The 23,384-nt window shown below is 57.3% G+C and overlaps 1 protein-coding gene across 1 annotated transcript in view; it reads left to right on the top strand.

Moving 5' to 3' along the window:
* Positions 1-22,815: 22,815 nt before the first annotated feature.
* Positions 22,816-23,384, top strand: part of GALNT9 (polypeptide N-acetylgalactosaminyltransferase 9) — a gene marked incomplete at both ends in the record, with an annotated part of 39,991 nt that continues 39,422 nt past the window's right edge. The window contains one exon of the mRNA XM_080717493.1: positions 22,816-23,056. Coding sequence (XP_080573619.1) covers positions 22,816-23,056 — 241 coding nt within the window. The remainder of the gene's footprint in view (positions 23,057-23,384) is intronic.

Raw genomic sequence — 23,384 nt, 5'->3', positions numbered from 1 at the left:
TTTGGGGAGGCTCTTCAATGGGCTGGAAATAAAGCTGTGCTTCTGGGTTTTCAGTGAGATCTAATCCGCCCCATGGAACCATCTGGGGAGATCCAGCCCAGGCAGGCATGAGCTTGTAGGCAAGCAATCCATGTTAAAAAGTGTGGCTGCCCAGGGACGTTATTAGCAAGTATTTACTGTTACTTGTACTTTTCTGTGTGTGTGTTGGGGACTGAACCCAGGGACATTCTACCTCTAAGTTACACCCCCAGCAATATTTTTTATTCTTTATTTTGAAACAGGGTCTCGCTAAACTGCAGAGGGCCTCACTAAGTAGCTGAGGCTGTCCGAGAACTCGAGATCCTCCTGTCTCAGCCTCCCGAGTACTGGGATTACAAATATGCACCACCATGCCCAGCTATTCTTTATTTTGAAACAGGGTCTCGCTAAACTTTAGAGGACCTCACTAAGTTGCTGAGGCTGGCCTGCAAACCTGCAATCCTCCTGTCTTAGCCTCCTAAGTACTGAGATTACAAGCCACCATGCCCAGCTTTCTTTTTATGTTAAAACAGGGTTTTACATAAAAAGTTTCTGTGGTTGGCCTCAAACATGTGATCCTCTTGTCTCAGCCTCCCAAGTACTTGGATTACAGGCATGTACCACCACCGCCACCCCTATTTCTGCATCATGAATCCTAAAGACTGCAGGGGGCTCTGTGGTCTAAGGGGCGCAGCATTTAATTGGCCTTCTGCATGTGACTGGCTGGGGACCAGCCTCTCTGAAAGGAAGAGCTGCCACCATCTCAGGGCTGTGACCGCTGGCTTGACTGTCAAGTTGACTGGCCGATGGACGCCTGGGCAGCAGGTAGGGTTCTTCTCCTGGGTCCACGTGTAAGTCTAGGGGTTATGGGGGGGAAGACCCATCCTCACAGTGGGCAGAACCACCGCCCAGCCAGAGAGGACAGACGGGCGGCAGGAAGGAGAATTCCCTCTCTCTGCCTCTGTCTGTGTCTCCAGGAGCCGTTGTTACTCCTCTTCTTCTGCCCTTGGACATCGGAACTCAGGGTCTGCAGGACCTGCCCTGCAGCCCCCCTGGGTCCTCAGGCTTCAGCCTCAGCCCAGGAGCTCCACCCTGACTTCCCAAGGTCTCTGTCTCCACTGCAGGGCCCACGTGAGTCAGTTCCCCTGACTAGCCAGCCCCTCTGGGTAGATAGATGGATCCATCCATCACGTACTAATCAATTACCTGTCATCCACCTATCTTATTTCTAGATTCATCACGCATCTTTCATGTCTGTTATATCTGTCATATATATGATCATCTATCAATCTATCATCTATCCATCACTTCTGCCATTAGTAAAGACATGGTCGAGCCAGACACGGTGGTGCATGCCTATAATCCCAGCGCTTGGGAGGCTGAGATGGGGGATCGTAGATTTGTGGCCACCTTAGCTATTTCGCGAGACCCTCTGCAACTTAGTGAGACACTGTTTCAGAATAAAAAAATAGGCCTGGGGGTGTAGCTAGGAGGCAGAATGTCCTTGGGTTCCATCAAGAGGAGGAGGAGGAGGAGAGGAGAGGAGGAGGAGGAGGAGGAGGAGGAGGAGAGGAGGAGGAGGAGGAGGTGGAGAGGAGGAGAAGGAGGAGGAGGAGGAGGAGGAGGAGGAGGAGGAGGAGGAGGAGGAGAAGAAGAAATGGTTGTATTGGTTTAGGGTCCTGCAGTAGCCCAGGACAACCTCATTTCAACGGACTGCATCTCCAGGGACCCTATTTCCAAATAGGGCCACATTGTGAGCTGCCGGGGTCAGGGCTTTGAGGCAGGAGTCCAGAGCTATGATCACCCCTCATGGACTGGAGACAAGTAAGGGAGGTCCCGGCCCCTCATGAGCCCCTTGCCTTGGGTTGCCCCCACCGGGAGCAGCTCAGAAGCGTATTAGAGAAAACACTTCCACTCTCTGTAGTTAGTGCTGGAGAGAGATCACAACCGAATAAAACAAGTCACCTCAAACTCGTAGCCCCAAAAGATGACGGAGGGTTGCCATCTCATGTGACTCTGTGGGTCAGGGGTCCGGTGGAGGTGCAGTAGTTGGTCCAGCCTCAGCTGCAGGGAGGTCTTGCTGAATATTGTCTACCAAAGGCCTGCCAGGCAGGGTATCCAGGACCAAAGCGGCTGCTGCCCCCTGTCCATGGGAGCAGAAAGTGTCTACACAGACACCTGCTTCCTCCCCAGGACAAGGCCTCCTGGGAGCCCGGTGGGCACCGGCGGTGGGGACTCAGCTCTGAGTGAGTGGGTGGAGGGACGGTGCCTCTCCTTACCAGGCTGGGCATGGGGAGGCCTCGGGTGTCTCACTCTGTTCAGCTGATCAGTGCAGCTTCCAGGAGATGCCAGACCATCGCTTGGCTTCCCAGTGCTCAGAGCAAACCGCACCCTCACCTTGATCAGAGCCCACCACGGTTAGACCACCCAAAGACCACAGCGTGTTCTTCAGGCTCCTGCGGCAGACTGGAGACCCAGGGAAGAGTGGAGGCTACAGTTCCGGTGGGAGGCACCTTCCCTGCTGTCCACCGAGCTCTATGTTCTCATGGTCTGGGCCAGGACCCTAGAGCAGGCACAGAGTATCGATCTTGGCTTCCTGTGGGGGACTGAAGTCAGAGTCTCCAAGCCGGCCGTGATCCTCAGGCCAGGGGCTGCATCCCAGAACCCCAGCGTCTCTTACTCCCTCCGCGGTTGCTGGGGAGCGTGACTGAGCCTAGAACATCCTGACCATTGCTGTCATGGGCCTGGGGCAGCCGGGCTAGACCACCTGGGGCCACGCCTTTGCTCCGCACCTGACAGCCATCAAAGCACCCCCAGAGTCCGGACAATGGACTCAGCCTCTCCCTCAACCTCACAGTTCAGCCCCGGGCAGGCTGCTGAAGAAATGAGTGCTTGGCTGCTAAAGATGATCGCTCTGGTTTTAATTGAACGTGGAAATGTGTTCTGCCCAAGCAACGCTGTTATTATTTGGTGCTGAATTTAAAGTAAAATAAAAATTAAAGTTCCCAGCCCTGGCTCATCTGCAATCATGAATCTCGTCCCTGTTCCCCACATAGCGAGCCATGCGTTCGCAGCCGCCACACTAATGGATTCGGAAATGTAATTATATTTGTAATTGGACACATAAATTAGCTTCCTTTGTGGGGCTGTGTCTCAATGTGGGACGATCCAGGTACCATGTGCACATGCGTGTGTGTGGGCTTCGTACATGTGTGTGGTTGTACATGTGTGCACTTGTGTGTGTGTGGGGGGGTGCGTGTGTGTGTCCAGTGGGTATCTACTGGCAGAAACTCTTCTGTAACCCTGTCTGGGCGGATCAGGGTAAACCAAGATGGGCCCTGGGCCTGGCCTCCTCATTGGCTGCAGAGGGAGAACCCTGCTGGGCTCTGCTCCGGGAAGCTGGACTCGCCGTGGGAGCTCCTGCAGATTCTGGTGTTTGGGAGAGGAAGAGAGACAGTAGCAGGGCCGCCAGAGCCCTGAGAGTGAAGGAAGGCTTCCTTGGGGCAGCGCCCGCACCACCTTCAGCACTGCATGCCGCCCTCCTGCCCTTGAACCTCCAAGGCTGTGTCCAGCCAAGCGAACCAGCTTGGTGGAGAAGGGGCTGACACTCTCCGTTGCCTAGGCAACCCAGCCCAGTTTGTTCAGGCTCCAGGCAGCAGCAGGTGCTCAGAGAAGGCCCTGCCTGCCCCCGGGTGATCCTCCTCTCAGCTAAGCAATTGTGGGACTCCATTGCCCATGCAGGCGATCGGAGAGACCCAACCAGCCCAGCCACCCTGGCCCAGGGACTCAGCCAGAGTCTAGCAGGTGATACGAGAAATTGTCCTCACTTTTTTTTTTTTTTTTTTTTTTTTTTTGGTACTGGGGATGGAACCCAGGGGCATTCTACCTCTGAGCTACATCCCCAACCCTATTTTTTATTCTTTTTTTTTTTTTTGGTACTGGGGTTCCTGGAAACCCTTCTACCTCCGGGCTACACTCCCAGACCTATTTTTTATATTTTTTAAAATTTGGAAACAGGGTCTTTTAGCCAGCGAGGCTGGCTTGGAACCAGCCAGATCCTCCTGTCTCCGCCTCCCAAGCACAGGGATTACAAGTGTGCGCCACCACACCTGGCTTTATTCTTTATTTTGAAATGGTGTCACTAAGTAGCTGAGGCTGTCCACAAGCCGTGATCCTCCTGTCTCAGCCCCCCAAATGCTGGGATTACAAGCGTGCGCCACCATGAGGCTCTCGTCCTCATGCATGAAAAGGGACACAGAGGCTTTAGATGGTGACACCTTGATCACAGCATGCCTGAAGCCCACAGTACCTGAGCACATTATAGCCACACACCAACAATCTGCTTAACTGAACCACTCTCAGCTGGGGTGTCTGCCATCTGCAGTGACCAGTGAACCCTGACCAATGCAGAAGTCATCTTTATGCAACCACCTAGACGTTAGAGAGGAGGACTCCACAGTCCAGGTTCCGTGATGAGTTCAAAGAGGCAGCGGGCAAGCGGAAGCTGACTCTGAACCTGCTCCAGGTCTTGCTAGCCACAAAGGCTGGTGCTCACCCCGCACTCTGAGTCAGGCGGGGGCTGTGGACAGCCTCCCCCCGCAGCCAGCCTGAGGCCAAGCTGAGTGCTCTGCACAAGGAGGCAGGCCTCTGAGGCTGCCTGTGCGCGAACCTCGATGACTTTCTGTCTTTGCAGCTGGCATCTTGAAGCCACCTGTGCAGAAGCAGCCTTAGAGGCTCAAGGTCACGGACCCTCCAAGCTGCTCTGGAAGGAGATCCATTTGAGAGAGCGGAGTTAGAGTGGGAACGCCATGGCGCTGGGCTTCTGGGCTGTCAGGGGGCTGCAGGGTGCACAGGTGCAGGATAAGTGCAAAGTTTCTTTCTGTTTAAATTAAGCAAGTCAGGAGGAAGCAGGTGGGCGCCCATCTGCTGGTGCCTCTCAGTCTCCCTCCTAGGCAAGGACCAGCCCAGGCCCCCAAGCTCTTCCTACAGCTCGACTTTGCCTGGCCAGAGGAGGCCTGACCTTGCAGCTGCCCACCGCAGGCCCAGGGGTGAGCCGCCCCCTCCCATGATGGCTAGAACCACCCCCAGGGCCTCCGCGCTTTTCACTGTTTGGTTGGAGGCCTGAGTCATTGGGGTTCCAGGGTAATGTCCAGGCTGCAGGTCAGGGACCAGGACGCTGAGGTCAAGGCCTGGGTGCAGGGACACCCGCCATGGGCGGTGGTCGTGGTCCCCATGGGTTGGGCCCAAAGGCAGCACATGACTGCACCAGACAGAACCTGGGTACAGCCACTGCGCTGCAGCAAACAACAGGCAGAGAGGGAGTGTGAACCTCTGTTGGGCTGGCAGTGATGCCCTGTTCTGAAGTCCTTGTCCCCGTGAAGGTCCCCTCGAGGCGGCGCAGGCTGCAGGTTTAGCCAAGAGCGTGACGCACGCTCCACATCCTGTACCCTATGAAGCCGAGGATCGCCCAAGCCTCTTCCATAAAGCACAATTTCCATGTTCACTTAACCCTCACGAAACACACGAGAGTCTGCATCATTGCACCCATTTTACGAGAGGGGAAACTGAGGCCCTAAGACGTCACAGCATCACCCCAGGGCTGGACAGAGAGCAAGGAGCAGAGCCCGGGGGATTCAGGTCCAACTGATCTTGAGCTGAAATCTGCCGGGGCAGCGGAGGTGGGAACTTCCTGTTCTGGATGGGGCTGGAGCTCCAGGTCTGTGGGCACAGCCAGAGGGGTCAGAGCGGGGCCTCTGCAGCCCCCATGTCCTGTCCTCCGGGGACAGCAGAGCCACCAGCCAGGAAGGGAGGCACCACTCGTCCCAGCCGCCGTCTCCCCTGCAGAGGCGGGAACAGAGGAACGTTTCAGATGCGATGTTTTTCTTCTTTCTGCAGCGCCGACATGCCTATTCATTCTCCAGGGCAGGGCAGGGTTTGCTGAGTAAACACCGACCCCGCGATTGCCCACGATTGCACCAACAGCGCTTTGTCTATAATTATTACACTTAGTCCAGGTGTAATTACCCATAATTTGAGGAGGGAAGTAATCATGTATTTACCTTGTAATTTGCAGCAGCATCTTAGACTGATGTGCCGTCTCACTGCAGAAAGCTCCCAAGTCCTGGAAGAAGCCGCGGAGCGTGGCGCAGCGGGGGACGTGCGCACGGGTGTGCAAGTGGGACGCACTGGACGGCTGGCGGTGGGAGTTCTGGGTGTCAGGCTCTGCTCTCCTCCCTCCATCCGGGCTCCTGTATCAGATCTGGATTTTGCGGATCCTATAGGCCCTGACCCATGACCGGCTGGCTGAGCTCCCGTTGGTCCTGGTACTCTGGGCTGGCCTTATTTGCGCATGGTGATTAGGATGTCCACCCAGCAGAGCATTGTTTTGCAGGTAGAAGTTCCAGGACTTCCCTGCAGAGTCGGATAGAACAAGAACAACTTGGATAGCCTCTCCAGCTGCAGACATGAGGACACGGAGCACAGGGACTCCCAGGCCCTTGGACCACCCCTCACAACCAGGCACTGGGGGCTCCTTGCCCAGAGGAAGTTGGATGTGTCAAGCTGGGAATCCTTGCAGGGCCTTCTTCAGATGCAACCTGCTCAAAAAAATCCACAGAGGCTACCTGTCCTTAGAAACCTGCCCCAGAGGCTACGAAGAGCAGCCTGCGGTCAGTCTGCTCAGCGGGCAGAGTGTGGGCAGATCTGTGCCCCCCGCCCCCGCAGACAGCTCCCGCGTCTACCCAGGCCCTGGACCCTAGCCCAGCAGTGCCCCGAGTTGGGGGTACTCCTGCCTCCCTCCCTCCTGCACCATCCCTACCACCACCCTCCTCGGCTGGTCCCTGGGCCCAGTGGGCTGAGCTGAGTGAGCCCTCCCAGGCTCTTCTGCAATTGTCCTTCATGCCGCCAGGGAGCAGGAGTGGTCAGGGACCAAGAGCTGGAGTTCCCCCTTCATGGCAGCTGGGGCCCTCGGCTGAGCCCACTAGGGCCGCTCATTAGGCTGCTCAGAGCCTCCCCGTGCGGCTTAATTATGGGCTTCATTAGAAGAGCCAATCAATAGCCACAGTAATAAAAGCTCAGAGATAACGGAAACAATCAAAGGCTCTGTCCCGGTGACATTGAGGACGTCCTGTCTGATGGAGCCTCCCTGGGAGCTGTGGCTCCCCACGGGGGTGTCCAGCGCTGGGCAGAGACAGACGGCGGGAAAGGCGCCTCGGGAAGGGGTGGCTGCGGGGTGGCGTGGATTTGAGCGCAAATTCCTCGCGCTGGGGAGAGGCCGGCTGTGTGGAGCTGTGCCTGCCCCTTCACCACGGAGCACGGGTACGCGTTCCAGAGGTGCCCTGCAGGATGCACGCCTGGGCCCTCGATGGGCTTCCCACCCACCAGGACAGACAGATCCGAATGGGACAGTCGTGTGCTCAATCACGTGGCCTCGGTAAGCTCCACGCGTGAAGGGATGTGGGCTATAAATAGGCACCTGGGAGGGCGTCTGAGAGCGCGGGAGGCTGAGATCCAATGAAGGGCAGTTAGTTGGATAGAAGGGAGCCTCCAGAGGGGAGAGAGCCCCAGGCAGAGGGAGCCACTCCTGCAAAGGCCTCCCACGTGAGAGAGGGGACCGGGCGTGGGTGGAATCTAGGGCAGTTAGACTCGCTGAAAGATGGCGGAAACCCAAGACCAGAGGGGAGGTGGCAGGGCCGGGTCGCAGGGTCCGGTACAGAGGGTTAGTCTGGTCTCATTCACAGCCTGACATAGGCCTGCAGGAGGCAGGAGCAGCCCCGAGGTGGGTCTCCTCAGGCCAAGGGGGCTCCGTGGGGCCCAGAGCACGTGCATGGGGGAGCTTAGACTGGAGGGCACTGAGCTGGGGGAAGGAGAAGGACACGGCACAGGAGGCCTCTTCCCTCATCCAAAGAACCTGATGGTGCCTGGAAGACAGAAGCCAGCTCCGCACCTCAGAGGGTGGAGCCAGTCCAACAGGCTAACACAGGCCCCAGACCACCCCTGGGAGGGCTCTGCAGTATGGAGGCTGCGGTAACTCTCACGGACAGCAGCCAGTGGGGAGAGGCAGTTCGTCCACACCTGGCCGTGAGACCGGCAGAGTGCTGGCCATCGGGAGCCGAAGCGTGAGCCGCGGCTAAGATGGCGACTCCTCTAGTGATATCTGGGTCAGCCCTGGGCCGCTTGGCTGGGGACCAGATTCTGAGTTAACCATTAGGCAGACTCCAAGGAGCCACTGCCCTCAGGCTGCAGCAGCCCAGCTGGTAAGGCCCCAGGCGCCCCCGCCATCTGTGCCTGCCTCTCTAGGCCTGTGGAGCATGCTGGGCAACTCTCCCCAGGTGGATGCCAGGCAGCAGGGGGGCCTGGGCAGCCTGTACCTTTTCTCACATCTGATTGGCCAGGCATGGTGGCCCCTTGTTGCTGCAAGGGAGGCTGGGAAGCGGTCTCCATTCTGCACGGCGTTACCTGAGGCTCTACAAGTTTATATGTGAGTGCGTTTCCACCACTGGCCACCAGCAGCCTGGACACTGGGGCAGCCTCTGCTGGAGCTGGAGACCCCGCCAGCCTCTGCTCCCTGGACCCCACTGCCTGCAAAAGGGCCACAGTGCTAGTGCCCAGCCCGGGAGCCGGGCTCCCTGCAGGCGCTGGGCAGGCCTGCGGGGGATTCCACGTCGCCCTGAGGGCCTCTGCTGCCTGCCTGCTCCAGCCGGGCCCTTTGGTGGCTCTGAACCTGGCACCTTGTCCTGCCCACATCCCTTTACCTGGCACCAGGTGACCCACCTTCCAGGGAGAGCTTTGGCCTCCCTCCAGCGGCTCTGGGCTTCGCCTCCACGGGGCCTGGCAGAGCCTGTTTCTTTCCCTTTCCTGGTGTGTTTCTTAAAGGACTAAAGCTGTTCCACGCCACCGGAACATATGAGAAGAGGCACAGTTTTCCACACACAGTTGCTCCCAGTCTCAGACCCGACGAGTGCAGAGTTTTAGAAAGTAAACAGCGCAGCCCGAGCCGGAACGCGCCAGATGGCGGGGCTGAAGTGCCAGCCCGGGCTCCCTGGGACGCTGGCGCGTCCTGGCACTCAGCAGCTGGGCTGGCCCCTCTGCGGGCTGGGGAGTCCCTGCTCCTCTCCTCCCTTCCCCCTCCAGACTATTGGGGGGGGGGGGCAAAAGGAGGATGAGCCCAGAGGCGCCCCAGGCTGCCTGCCTGTCTCTCTTCATGGAGTGAAAATGGGTCCCAGGAAGGGCCCTGTGCGGTCATGCCGGTCCCTTTCCTGCAGAGATAAGGGTGGGCAAGGCCGCCCCCCGACCCAGGGCTGCAGGGTCCTGGACAGTTTCCCACCAAGGCAGGCTCATGCGCAGACAGAGGGAGGCTCTGGCTGGGGACCATGGGGCATAGACCTGGTCCCCAAATTTCACTCTCAGGGGGATGTCCTGTGGGCATCCCCCTGATTCCAGCTCATTCTAGACCTGTCAATATTTCTCACCCTGTGCGCTCTCTCTCTCTCTCTCTCTCTCTCTCTCTCTCTCTCTCTCTTCCTGTGGTACTGGGGATTGAACCCAGGGGTATTCCACTTCTATGCTACCCTACCCCAGCCATTTTTTATTTTTATTTTGAAATAGGATCTGGCTAAGTTGAGTAGGCTGTCCTCGAACCTGCGATCTTCCAGGCTCAGCCTCCCAAGTACTGGACTACAAGTGTGTGTCACCACGCCTGGCTCACCCTGCTCTGGAGAACATCTGCGGTACTGGAGGAGGGTGTGATGCTGTGAGGCCCTCGGAGCCCTGTGTGGGGCCGCAGGGAACTCGAGCCCTGCCAGAGACAGGACCAAAGCATGTAGAGTCCTGGGGCTTCATGTTCACACGTGCGGGGATGCCAGGACTGTGCCAGTGCCGTGCTCATGTGGCCAGAACACTTGTACCCTAGCCAGATATGGCGGCGCATACCTGTAATCTCAGTTCTTGGAAGGCAGAGACAGGAGGACCGCAGGTTTGAGGCCAGCCTCAGCAACTTAGTGAGACCCTGTTTCAAAATAAAAAGTAAAAAAATGGCTGGGGGTAGAGTTTGGAGGTAGAATGCCCCTGGGTTCAATCCCCAGTAATATTCACACACACACACACGCACGCACACACACACCATGTGAACGCACGCACACACACACCATGTGAATGCTTGTAGCCTCGGTAACCTGAGGCTGAGGACCTTATATAGAAAAGGCTCATTTAGCTGGTGGTCCTGGGGTTGAAAGTCCTGGTGGGCCCCCTCTGTCCCGCCTCTGGTGAGGGCCCTTCGGCTGTGATGCCACATGGCGAGAAGCAGGGAGGGAGCGGGTGTGCAGAAGAGGAGCTCACGTGCCGCAGTGAGCAGGAAAGCAGAGGGAGTCGGGCCAGGCGCAGGCTTTATGACCCACTTTAAAACCCGGCAGGAAGGAGCTGGAGTCCCAAGGGAATGACATGGGCCCTTCCAAGGTGCCAGTGGCCCATCGCCTCCACTGGGCCTGATGCCTGAAGGCCCAGCCTCTCAGCTAGGCAGTGCATGGATGGAGCTTTCAGGGCTCAAGCCTCTGGGAGACTCACTTTTCTTGTCAAAACCCCAAGGAAACCAGCCAGGGGTATCCTTCCTGTGCCCACCACAGCAAGCATGGCTGCATGGGTACACTCTCCAGCGTGGCTGGGCGCCTGGCCTGCCCTGCCTCCTCCTTGCAGGTACTGGACCTCCCTGTCAGGAGAGTAAATGCCACACATTCTGCCAAAGCCCGACAAGCTGAGCTTTCTGCTGCTGGCCACAAAAGAGCCCTGACCGGCCTCCCAGCGCTGGCCCACTGTCACATCAGCGGAGGCTGGGCTGCTGGTAACCTTAAGCCTTAGCTCTGGGCTGAAGAGGCTCCATCATTCTCTGACACAGGCCACCGGGGCCAGGGGCAGGTGCAGGCTTGATTCCCATGGCCCAAGCCGTCACTGAGGGACCTGGGCTCCTCGCCCACACTGTGGCCCTGTCCTGCTCTATGTCCTCTGCACCCAGCCAGAGACTGGGGAAAGGTGCAGCAGGTTTTCATGGTCCTGCTGCGACAGGAAGCCCACGGTGTGCGCCCTCATGCCATTGGTCAGAATCTGTCACATGACCACGCCTGGCAGCAAGGGAGCCTGGGAATGTTTAGTTGGCTGTGCATCCCAACCTCTCCCTGCAGCCCTGACCATATAGCGCCCTAACCCTGGGGATCCTCCCTGACTGACAGGTGAGAAGAGGCTCCCCCAAATCCTAGCCCACTCCTCAGGAGATGTTTGAGACAAAGGAAAGCCGTCCCCATGGAGCAGTTAATGACCAGATGTTCCCGTAGGGACAGCCGTGTGCACATCCTCTGGGACCGCCCGGCCTCGGGAGGGGCGACGCTAAGCAGAGTCCTCCCAGACCCCAGCTGGGGATGCCAACTGGGCACTGCCTGTGGAGTGGGCCAGGGACCCTGCGAGCCACCATCCTCTCAGGCCACAGAAGGGAACACCCAGCCAGCCTTCCTCCTTCGGGCCAATATTAAGGAGGGAAGAACAGCAGATGACGTGACGGGAGAGGCTCCGGGAGAGGCTCCGGCAGCCCGGCCCCAGCCCCTGCGTCTGTTTCTGCCTCCCCCTCCTTCCTGTGCCAGGAGGAAAGCAGTTGGACGGGCGCGTTGGCTGAGCCAGGCATGGTGGAGTCTTGGCAGGAAGAGGGAGTTCGAATCCAGGCACTTGAGAAGCGGCTTCCTCGGGAGGCAGCATATGGTCCGCACTCATCACGCCTTGTACCCGATCCCTTCCAGCGCCTCCTGCCAGCAGCCCAGGGTCTGGGGCTGGGCCTGGGCAGGAGCAGGAGAGGGGCACCAGGTGCCAGGTGGTGTGGGATGTGCCTGGAGTTTGGTGGGATCTGAGGAGAGTCAGGACCTCGGTTCTGGGCTCAGAGACCAGGGCCTGGCATGTACGGCCTGGGGCTCCCAGGGCTACTTCAGCTCTGCTCCTGCCCCCACACGGAGTGCTCATCTTGGGTGACCTCTGCCCAGTGGGTGAGGCCACACAAAGCAGCTGGGTCCCTCACGGAGTGGCTGGCCCTGGGCACACGTGCCGGAGCCCCTGGTGTGGACGGGGATGGCGTGTAGGAGCCAGGTCCCGGTGCTTCTGCCCTCCCTTCCTTAAGGGTGTGCAGGTAGAGACAGGAAAGAGAAATCGACAGGAGAAGGAACCCAGGCCTGGGGCTGGGGCCTCAGTCGCCATGTGACTCAAAGTGTGCCTCCCTCCGGGCTCGGTGGAGCAGGTCCCGTGCAGGGTCCTGGCTGCCCCATGAACACAGGCGCGTGTACTCCACAGGCAGATCCCAGCTGGAGCAGGGCTTCCCCACCTCAGAGAGGAACCCACTTCCTGGAGCCACGGAAACGCAGCCCAGCACTCGCTTGGAAGTACCACAATGCCCAACACCACCAGAAAGCTGCTGTCATTCCGGCCAGGTGTGTGTGCATGCATGCATGTGTGTTCACGCATGTTTGTGAACACCTCTCTCCAGCCTCCAGACCTGTCCCTATGTCCCAGCTCACGAAGGAGACGTCGGGTAACTAAAGACAGTGGGGTCCAGGCTAGAGAGGCTCCTCCCGTGGGGCAGCGGCAGGTCAGAAGAGCCGGGCGGTGTGAGCAGCGCAGGCAGAGCGCGGCCTCCGAGTGTCCACTTCGAGCTGCCTCCCACTTGGCCAGCACATGGCCCGTGCGTTACCTCACCAAGGGGCTTACCCTGAAGGAAGGGAGCTGAGAGGAGTGCTCCTTGAGCCCTGCAGAAGCCATGCTGGCTGGGGCCTGGCCAGGAAGGTCACCCAGGGAAGAAATGAGCAGGCCAAGCCAAGGCTAGTTGGTGTGCAGGGCGTGAGCCAGCCCCAGGCGCAGAGCAGGGAGAGTGAGTTTGCTGGTGCCGTAGCGGGTGCAGGTACAGCTGGGCGCAGGGTGCGGATGGCACCCAGGGACACTGTGTCTCTAGCTCTGCTTTCTGCTGTGCACTTTGCTGTCCGCCTGGCTCCCTGCTGCTGGCGGAAACAAGTTCCAGAGGCCCCTCGCCCATTCCCCACCAGACACAAACCAGTGTGCTCACGTGCCGTCCTCTGGATATGTCCAGGAAGTAAGTCGCCTTGGGCCATGGGCTACCCTAGACACCTCCCCGGGCAGGGCTTGGAATGTGCTAGATCTGAGACTATTTCTGGAGCTGGGAGTTAGTCACGTCACCAATGGGTTGAGAGTAGATGGCTCCTCAAAGAAATCTTACAGTTACAAGAAGAGGGGAATGGATGCTGGCCAGCAGGCTAACAGAGGGTGGCTATAAACAAATGCCACGACCAGCCTTCCCTGTGGGCACAGAGCCAGAGCTAGCTGCGCACCACGTCCCCCTGAGGACCCTGCCCGCTATTCCCACCCTCTCCTCAGCGCTCACCCAAGCACACCGGCTTGCACTGCTGTGGACTGAGGGCTCACAGGGGTCAGAGGGAACAAAGTGGTTGTTGAGAGAGAGAGAGAGAGAGAGAGAGAAAGAGAGAGAGAGAGAGAGAGAGAGAGAGAAAGAGAGAGAGAGAGAGAGGGAGAGGGAGGGAGAGGGTGTTGTGTGTGTGCTTATGTGTGGGTTCGATGATGGTGGTGACGTGGATGGCAATGACAATGCTGGTGGTGGTGGTGCTGATGTGGTGGTAATGATGAAGATTGTTACGGTTTAAATGGTGGGGGTTCTTTTTCTTATTCAACTAAAGCTTGTTGAATAGAAGAATTAAAATAGGTAGCTCAATGCCGGGCGTGGTGGCGCACGCTTGTCATCCCCGCGCTTGGGAGGCAGAGACAGGAGGATCGCGCAGGTTCGAAGCCAGCCACGCGCGCTGGCTTAGGAGACCCTGTTTCCAAATAAAAATGTAAAAATGGGTCTGGGAGTGTAGCCCGGAGTTAGAAGGGCTTCCAGGAACCCCAGTATTACCAAAAAAAAAAAAAATAGGCAGCTCAGTGCAGCTTTAACAAGTCTTTATTACAAAATTAGTAGGAAATAGAGCAGAGAAGGAAAACGCGGCATGCTGACCCGCATGCTGGAGAGCCCGAAAATGGAACTCTGGCCCCAGCCTTTAAGTAGAGTGGGTATTGGTATCTTTCTTATCAGTGTTACCAAGGAAATGGGCTAGTAACTGATTTCTTAAGCAGGTGGTTCCTCTTTGTTTACGGACAGTGCACTTACTAAGTGCAGGGGTCAGGAAGATACCTGGCCTTCTCCTCTATTGTATTGGGCAGTATTGGTTGTTCATCAACTAGGGTGCTTTGAAGCCGCACACAGAGTTTACCTTTCCTAAACTCAAGACAGGTCACAGAGGACAGGGGGTACACAGAGGCACTGAGGGCCTCTATATAGTCTTAGGGATAAAGGCTTCAATGGACTCTGAGGCTTTTCCTATAGGTTAATCATTAGAACGAAGGGCACAGAGAGGGGAGCTCTGCATTGTAACAGCTGCAGCCCCCTCCTACCTGAGTCCCTGTGCAGCACCTAAGCTCTGACTCCTTTTTACACTTTGGATATTAATAACAAAGCAACTTTCCAATAACGGCACAAAGATGATGCTCATGATTAAGGCGGTGATGGTGATGATTATGATGATTGTGGTGATGATGACAGTGATAATGGTGGTGATAGTAATGGTGATAAAGGTGCTATTGATGATGATGGTGGTGATGATGATGGTATGGTGCTGATGCTGCTGATGCTGCTGATGGTGATGATGGTGATGGTGGTGGTGATGATGATGGTGATGGTGATGATGGTGATGATGATGGTGAGTATGATGGTGGTGATGGTGATGGTGATGATGATGGTGATGGTGATGGTGATAAAGGTGCTATTGATGATGATGGTGGTGATGATGATGGTGATGATGATGGTGAGTATGATGGTGAGTATGATGGTGAGTATGATGGTGGTGATGGTGATGGTGATGATGATGGTGATGATGGTGGTGGTGATGGTGATGGTGATGGTGATGATGATGGTGATGATGGTGGTGATGATGGTGGTGATGATGGTGATGATGATGATGGTGATGATGGTGGTGATGGTGATGGTGATGGTATGGTGCTGATGCTGCTGCTGATGGTGATGATGGTGGTGATGATGATGGTGATGATGATGGTATGGTGCCGATGTTGATTATGGTGGTGATGCTGATGGTGATGATGTTGGTGGTAATGACAGTGATGGTGATGATGATGATGATGATGATGGTGATGATGGATTGAAAGGAGATTCTGTTGTCCCACAGGAGATCTAAAAAGGTCAGAGATATCCATAAAAATGAACCCAAGCAGCTGGGCATGGTGGTGCACGCTTGTAATCCCAGCATTTGGGAGGCTGAGAGGAGGGTCATTGTTCACAGACAGCCTCAGCTACTTAATAAGGCCCTCTGCAACTTAGTGGGACCCTGTTTCAAAATAAAGAATAAAAAATAGGGCTGGGGGCATAGCTTGGAGGCAGAATGCCCCTGGGTTTCATCCCCAGTACTGAAAAATAATGAACCCAAACTTGAAAGCCTGCAGGCCAGGGATGCGAAATAAATGGCCCACATGGGTTGGACAGGAATTGTGGTGAACTGGATCTTGTACAATGCGTCTGAATGCAACAGAACCTGCCCAGGTTCACTTCTGCTGAGAAGAAACAGGAGCTTTCTGCAGCTGACCTCCCTAAGACCTGCAGAGACACCAGGAATATTTTACATGTAATCTGTGATGTTTTGCAGATATTAGCAAATTACTCAACTTTTTTAAGAAGGGTTGGTGGGCCAAAGAAGACACATCTCCTGGGGATATTGGAAAGCTCTCTCCAAGTTGAAGGTGAGGCGGAGGAGGAATAGAATAGAACCAGGGGCCTTGGGAGCCAGTCCCTCAACCCTACCGCACAGGCTCCAGGAAGCCTGGCTAGGTCCATCCCAGGGTTCCAGGTTCCAGGGGCCCCAAGTCCCTCCACATCCACATCCTCTCCATTTCCAAGACCTGTGCATCCCTGGGGAACTTCCCTAGAAAGCAGGCAGGGAGACTATTTCTGAGACTATTTCTGGAGCTGGGAGTTAGTCACGTCACCAATGAGTTGAGAGTAGATGGCTCCTCAAAGAAATCTTACAGTTACAAGAAGAGGGGAATGGATGCTGGCCAGCAGGCTAACAGAGGGTGGCCATAAACAAATGCCATGACCAGCCTTCCCTGTGGGCACAGAGCCGGAGCTAGCTGTGCACCACGTCCCCCTGAGGACCCTGGGGAACTTCCCTAGAAAGCAGGCAGGGAGCCCGGCTAGAGGGGAGGAACCCAGGGAGTGTCCTAGGGACAGGGCATCCCTGTCTTTGCCAGGGCTTGGTTCCATGAAAGTCGAAGGAACCCTGCTGTGTTCTGTTTGATATTCAGATTAAAATGGTGCTTGTTTTGGGAAAACTTGGTCCCTTGGAAGCCAGTAATTGGAGCCTGCGGGAACATTTACACTTACGGAGAATTAATGAAAGCCTTGTTGCTCGTTTTAGGAGAAATCTTGGGAATCTCACATTGCACAAGGCGCTCTGAAAGTCCCTCCCAGCCCTTCAAGGGGACAAGCAAGGAGACAGTCAGCTGCTGGGCCTGGCTGGGAGGAGACATCCTCCCTGGCCTGGTATGTGGGAATGACAATGAACTCTGGGGCGGACTGCGGTGGGCAGAGGGGCTGGAGGCAGCTGGTGGATTGCGTTCTTGTGATCAGTAACACCAATGCTGATGTTTGTCAAGTTCTGCCTGGGCCAGGTACTGTATTCACCTTTCATGCGCTGGTTCTGAAATCCTCATACCCTCAGGTGCAAGAACAATCCCATACTTCAGAGAAAGGAAGGCAGGCCAGAGGGCTTGATGACCTCCAGGTAGCCGTCCACACCCACAGGCTAGGGTCCTCACCCCAGGGCCCATGAATGGGGTCTCATCAAGGTGAGTGCAGGTGTCATTAGTTAAGACAAGGTCACACTGAAGTAGGGTGGCCCCAGCCCAAGGTGCCTCTTAAGAAGTGGAATCTAGACCCAGGCACACTCACAGGGAGAGGACAGCCGCGTGAAGACAGCGCAGAGATGGGGAAACATCTGGGATCACCAGCAACCGTTGCCAGCAGCAGGCCGCGTTCCACGGTCCAGGGTGGGCTTTGCCTCAGCCTCACGAGGTTCAGCGCCGGCTCCAGCCTTAATGTTTGTCTGCCCTGGAAGCTGCCCGGTCGGTGTGTGTGCCACAGCTGCCCGGCAGATGGTTCTTGGGGCCTGGAAGTGGACGCAGGGCTCAGCTCCTCCTCCGTGCTGAACACCGTATGGCTCTCGCATGGCTGATGGCAGGAAGTGCGCTCGCCAGCGGGGCCTGGGCAGGAACTCACGGCCCTCAGCCTCCTGCTCCTGCCTTTCCCAGCTTGTCCTCTGCTTCTGTTTCTCCCATAGATCCAGTTCCTGCCCACGTTGCCTGTAACCAGAGGCCTAAGAGGAGGCGGTGGCATTTGCACCTGGGGAAGGCCTCCTGCCCTCCGCCCTCGTGCGGCTCCTTGTAGATCCCTCCCACCTGATGCTGGGGCTCCCACAGGCCAGGGACAGCAGCTGCCCAGGGCTTAGGCTGGGAATGGCGCGTGCGCACTTTCACACTGCCACAGTTGCAATCTGCAGCATCCCTGAAGGCTGGGTGTGGAAGGCCTGGTCTCTAGCCTGAGGTGCTACTGGGAGGGGGCAGCCCTGAGTAGGTGGGGACTGGTGGAAAATAAGCCCCTGGGGTGTGGCCTTGAGGGGACACTGGACCCCTTTCCCTCTCTCTTGCCTCCCAGCTGCATGAGGTGGGCAGTCCCATCTATCACGATGCTTGGCCAAGACGCTCGGCCAGGATGCTCAGCCGTGGTGCTCAGCTGTGATGCCCAGCCATGACCCTTAGCCATGAGTCCCAGCCATGGTGTTCAGCCGGGACACTCAGCAATGATGCCCAGCCATGATGCTCCACCCCCACAGTCCCAAAGCAACAGGACCAACTGGCCACAGACTGGAACCTCTAAACCCCTGAGTCATAATAAAGCTTTCCTACTTTTACGGGGTTTACCTAGGTATTTGTCACAGTGAGGGGGAGCTGGCCAACACACACGCTCTCTCTTGACCTATGATCTTTGTGACCGCATGCCAGGCCAGCCTGCCAGGGGACAGCAGGTCTTCCCAGCTGAGGCTGGACCCAGAGAACCAGGAGGGATGGGCGGAGCTGCCCACCAGCCACAGCTGACAGGATGCATGAGCAGAGCCAGATGCTCGCTTCTGGCCCCTCGAGGTCTGTTGGAATGACCGCTACATGGCAAAACTGCAGTAATAAGTAACTGCTACCAAACTCGGCAGAGTCAGGCTGCTATTTCCGTTTTTCTTGATGGGATAGAAAGAGACACTATCACCCTGCAAGGTCAGATGACGCACTCGTCTGCCCCTGAGCCCTGAGGGGCGGCTCCAGAGGGCTGTCCTATTTGGACCGCCAGGTAGTGGAGGTGGACTGCCGCCGCCGCCGGTTCGGCTCACCCGAGGACAGGCAGCCTCAGAACCTCTGGCCTCGGTTTCCAGAGGCAGCAGCACATTCTAGTGAGCAATTTCCTTTGATAAAGTTGTTAAGAAAATTATATGTAGTACTGAAATTATATAACTGTTATTACAGCTTGTTTAAAAATTATTTGGATTTAATTGATCAATTAGATTAAATTATATAGTAGTGAGAGTTGGCAAAAGCCCAGGCCAGTGCCAGCAGTATCGGAAAAGCCCACAGTCCCAGCCCCAGAAGTCCGAGGCCAGCGCAGAGTTTCAAAGAGGTTGGTTGTTCTAAATGGTTTGCTCAGAGCAGCAGCAAGCAGGTGAGGTCTCCAGGGCTGATGGTCTCCTGAGCCCAGCGGGGACCTGTTTGAGTACGGTCACCATGGTGTCTGCACACAAGAAGCCGGTGCTACAGGAGGATTCCAGAATCACTCCGGGGCTTGCTCGTGCTGACCTCTGCCTGGCTCCTGCGTGCCCAGCTCCCTCCCTGTGGCTGAGGCCTGCCTGGCATTCTCTGTGCAGTTGGTGGGATGTGGACAGCATACACTGGCGGGCCCGGATGGCAGCCCCGGCCTCTGGGCTCTTGCTCTCCCTCACCTGGCCCCTGGCTTGCGGCCCTCTGAGTAGCGCCTGCGGGCAGGCCTCATGGCAGCCTCCACCGTCACCCTGGAGTCATGGAAGGAGAGAAATAGCCCTGCATTGCCCCAGCTGCTGGCCTGGGTTCTTTCTGTCACTCCAGTAGGGCTCCCCTTTCCCACCAATACATGCCGGTAATGAGACACTCCCTCCCTCCAGGAGAGACACAAGAACCCGGTTAGTGACTCAGGGTCCATTTGTGGTTCAAGGGAGGAGCCAGGACCAGCTGGGAGTGACTTCCCCATGGATGTGTGCGAGAGAGTCCCGGCTCCACCTCTGGACACAACTGGGCCCGGCAACACTCGCCAGGGCAAGCTGGAAGCCCTGCTGCCCCGTGTCCTGTGCTGCCTCTTGGGTGTCCAGTGGATGACCGTGTGTCTCCTCAGGTGATGCCCCTCACCGGCCATCGCACTCTGGCCACAGGGGCTCGAGGACTTGGAAGGGCTGGCTATCCCTGGGAGTCATGGGACGACTGGGGCACCTGTCCATTTTTTTTTTTTTTTTCGGTACTGGGGATGGAACCCAAGGGCATCCTACCTCAGAGCTATACCCCCAGCCCTATTTTTTATTCTTTATTTTGAAACAGGGTCTCACTGAGTTGCAAAGGGCCTCACTAAGTAGTAGCTAAGGCTGTCCGCGAACCGTGATCCTCCTGTCTCAGCCTCCCAAATGCTGGGATTACAAGCATGCACCATCACGCCCAGCTGCCTGTCCATTCTTAAGTGACCAGGCCCCACGTGGCTGCCTCCCCTTCATGGCTGGCCTCATCTCCATGCTACTACATGGCACGGAATGCTTAGGCACTTGGTGTCTCTTAAAACTCAAATAGAGCTGGGTGTGGTGGTACACGCCTGTGATCCCAGCATTCAGGAGGCTGAGACAGGAGGATCGCAGGTTCACGACCAGCCTCAGCTATTTAGTGAGACCCACAGGTTCACAACCAGCCTCAGCAACTTAGTGAGGCCCTCTGCTACTCAGTGAGGCCCTGTTTCAAAATAAAGAATAAAAAATAGGTTGAAGGTATAGCTTGGAGGTAGAATGCCCTGGGTTCAATCCCTAGTACCACAAACAAAACAAAACAAACTTCAAATGGGCTTGGCGTAGTGGCACACACCTGTGATCTCAGTACCTAGGAGGCTGAGAAAGGAGGATTGCAGGTTCAAGGCCAGCCTCAGAAACTAAGTGAGACCTGTTTCAAAATAAAAAGGGCTGGGGTGTAGCTCAGAAGTAGAATGGCCCTGGGTTCCATCCCCAATAACAACAAAACAAAAGAACCTCAAATGAACACTGGCTTTTGGGGCCCTCAGATGCGTTCTTCTCTTGCAGAGGACCCAGGTCCAGTGTGCTTGTTTCCAGTGAATCTTAGCCAACTGTTAATGCGTGGTTAAGATGTATCGTCATTTCCTCCTAGGTATTAGAATGCAGGGCACTGTATTTACATGAGCAAAATAATGTCTTCTCCCGCAGACCACTTTAACATCACTTTCAATACATATAATGAAAAGTACTTGAGTTTTTTTCTCGAGTGACAGTGGCTAATAAATTCGAGTCCGGAGCCAAACTGTCTGGGCTTAAATCCCATACCCAGGCTTTGCCACAGACGTGACCTTGAGCGAGGACTCACTCCCTCTGTGCCTCAGTTCCCTCTTCTGGAGAATTAGGTCGTACCAGACTGTGCCTCAATGCAGGTGCCATTAGAACCAGTCGGCTCGTAGCTGCACGGGGCCCAGAGCAGCGCTGGCAAGCCCTGCACTGCGCACGGCGACTCCAAAAGCCATCCTCTAAGTTCTAAGGTTGGGAAACATGTTACCGCCCGGCACCGTATGCGCAGAGCGGCGCAGGGTTCCTGAGGAGGGACGTGGGGCTGGTACTGCGGAACACAGACCAGTGTCTGTCAAACTGGCGGCATCATGATCCTCTCTGTTGTGAGGAAGAAGTGTCCCCAGGCTGTCGGAGACAAGTGACATCCCCCCTGTGATGCCCCGCGGCGCACTGGCCGCGGTCCCGACGGCTCGGCGCTTCCTGGCAATGTCCTCTGAATTCTTGAGACAAGAGACAAATCTTTCTCAAGAAAAAAGAGACAGGTTCAGCGGGGGAGGGAGAGGGCGGCTCAGCTCCTGTCAGCCCTGCCAAGAGAGGGAGCTCCGAGCTGCAGGGCCGGCACACCTGACCCTGGAAATGTGTCGACCCCAAGGTGCCCCATGGGTGCGCGCGTGCACACACACACACAGGCACAGACACATGCGCAAAGGCATGTGTATACACAGGCTCACATGAAGACACATTTACACATGTACATGCATGCGGACACATGGGCACGCATGCATGAACACACAGACACATGCACGTACACACAGGCACATATACCACCAAGACGTGCATAGACATACACATAGGAACATATAGACATATGCACACATGTGCACGCACTTGCACACAGAGACGTGCACGGTACACATACTTGTGCACACACATATTTGTACATGTGCATGCAAAGACAGACATACGCACACACAAATACACGCACAGATACACATTCATGCACGCACAGTACACACTAACACGGACATGCAGACACACAGAGCCAAGAGCTATGACGCCCCATGGGCCTTGCCTTGCTCATCTCTGTGCCAGAGGGCCTGGCTCAGTGTAGCTTTCTAATAACGGGTCCATCGTTTATTCATTCAGCAAATATTTAGTGAGCACCAACTGCAGGTCAGGAATTGTTTCATGCAGAGGTGAGGCTGGCAGGCAGGATTCTGGTCCTGTGACCCTGGCGCCGTCCATGCTGGGGGCCTCCGTAACATCCCCTCCCTCTGGGGTTCCAGCTGTCCCCTCTGTACAATGCCAGTGTGGGGGTTGCACATCCCGCTTGGGCTCTGAGGGGCGCGACCTGGGGAGCCCTCCTGGCTCCCCTCGCCTCTCCTGCTGGGTTTGGGGCCTGGCGGCTCCAGCTCCAGCTCCCTCTGTCTGTGCTTTCGGCCTGCGCGGGGAAGCTCTTGCAGGGAGAGCCCTGTGAGTCAAGGTTGCCCTCACCTGCTCCTGGCCATCATCGCCACCCTGGGCCCCGCCAGGCCGCCCACCCCGCAGCCCTGCATCCCGGCCTCAAGTTTGGGGCTTATCCCAGAGCCTGGGGAGGGGCTCCTAGGTGGGCCTGCGGGCCCTGCACCGGCTGGCGGGCGGGGCGGGCGGGCGCCGCGTGCATGCTGATGAGCGCGAGGCGGCGTCACTGCGCACCGGCGCCGTGGCTGCGGGCGGGCAGGAGCGCGCGGGAGCGCGCGGGGGCGCGCAGGGCGGGCGGGGGCGCGCAGGAGGCGGCAGGGCGCGCAGGAGCCGGCAGGGACGGGCAGGAGCCGGCAGGAGGCTGCAGGAGCGCGCAGGGCGGGCAGGGGCGGCCCCGCGCCCCTCGGGCCAGGCCGCTGGGCGCCGCGGGAGCGCTGCGGAGGATGCCGGCGGCGCCCCGCGCCCGCAGCCCCGGGCAGCCCCTGCGCGCCGGAGAGCGGTGCTGAAAGGGACAGCGCCGGCCCAGGGTCCCCGCAGCGGCCGGCCGCGCCCAGGCTGCTGCGGCCCCGGCCCCCGGGATGCCCCGCGGGTGAGGCGCGCCGCCCGAGCCGCACTCATGGCGGTGGCCAGGAAGATCAAAACTTTGCTGACGGTCAACATCCTGGTGTTCGTGGGCATCATCATCTTCTCCGTGTACTGCCGCCTGCAGGACCGCCCCGCCGCGCTGGTCCAGGTCGTGCGCGGCGCCGACCGCCGGGTGCGCAGCCGGCACGCCAAGGTGGGCGCGCTGGCCGACCGCGAAGCCATCCTGCAGCGCCTGGACCACCTGGAGGAGGTGGTCTACAACCAGCTCAACGGTGAGCCGGCGGCCCCGGGGCGGGACCCACGCCCACCGCGGGCACGCGGCCAGCCCGCTGGCCTGGCGCCCTTGTGGGGAGAGGGAGCCAGAGGGGAGGGCGCTCGGGGCCTGCTCCGGCAGGGGCGTGGTCTGGATGACCACTGGCTCACCCACTCCTCCAGTGGATACCTGCCTCCCCACTACACTGGACCACCCTGTCTCCCCACACCGACTCCAGACTTTGTCCCCTGGAGAACTTGGGGGCAACCCATAGAGGGTCTTTAGGGCCTGCCAGGTGGGCCATTGAGGGCAAGTAGGCGATGCCAGCGCTTACTCTCCTTCCCCCA

Source organism: Muscardinus avellanarius, assembly GCF_963383645.1.
Source record: "Muscardinus avellanarius genome assembly, chromosome: 21".
NCBI classification, from domain to species: domain Eukaryota; kingdom Metazoa; phylum Chordata; class Mammalia; order Rodentia; family Gliridae; genus Muscardinus; species Muscardinus avellanarius.
The sequence above is the reverse complement of the archived record's forward strand: the minus strand, read 5'-3'. Positions and strand labels throughout refer to the sequence as shown.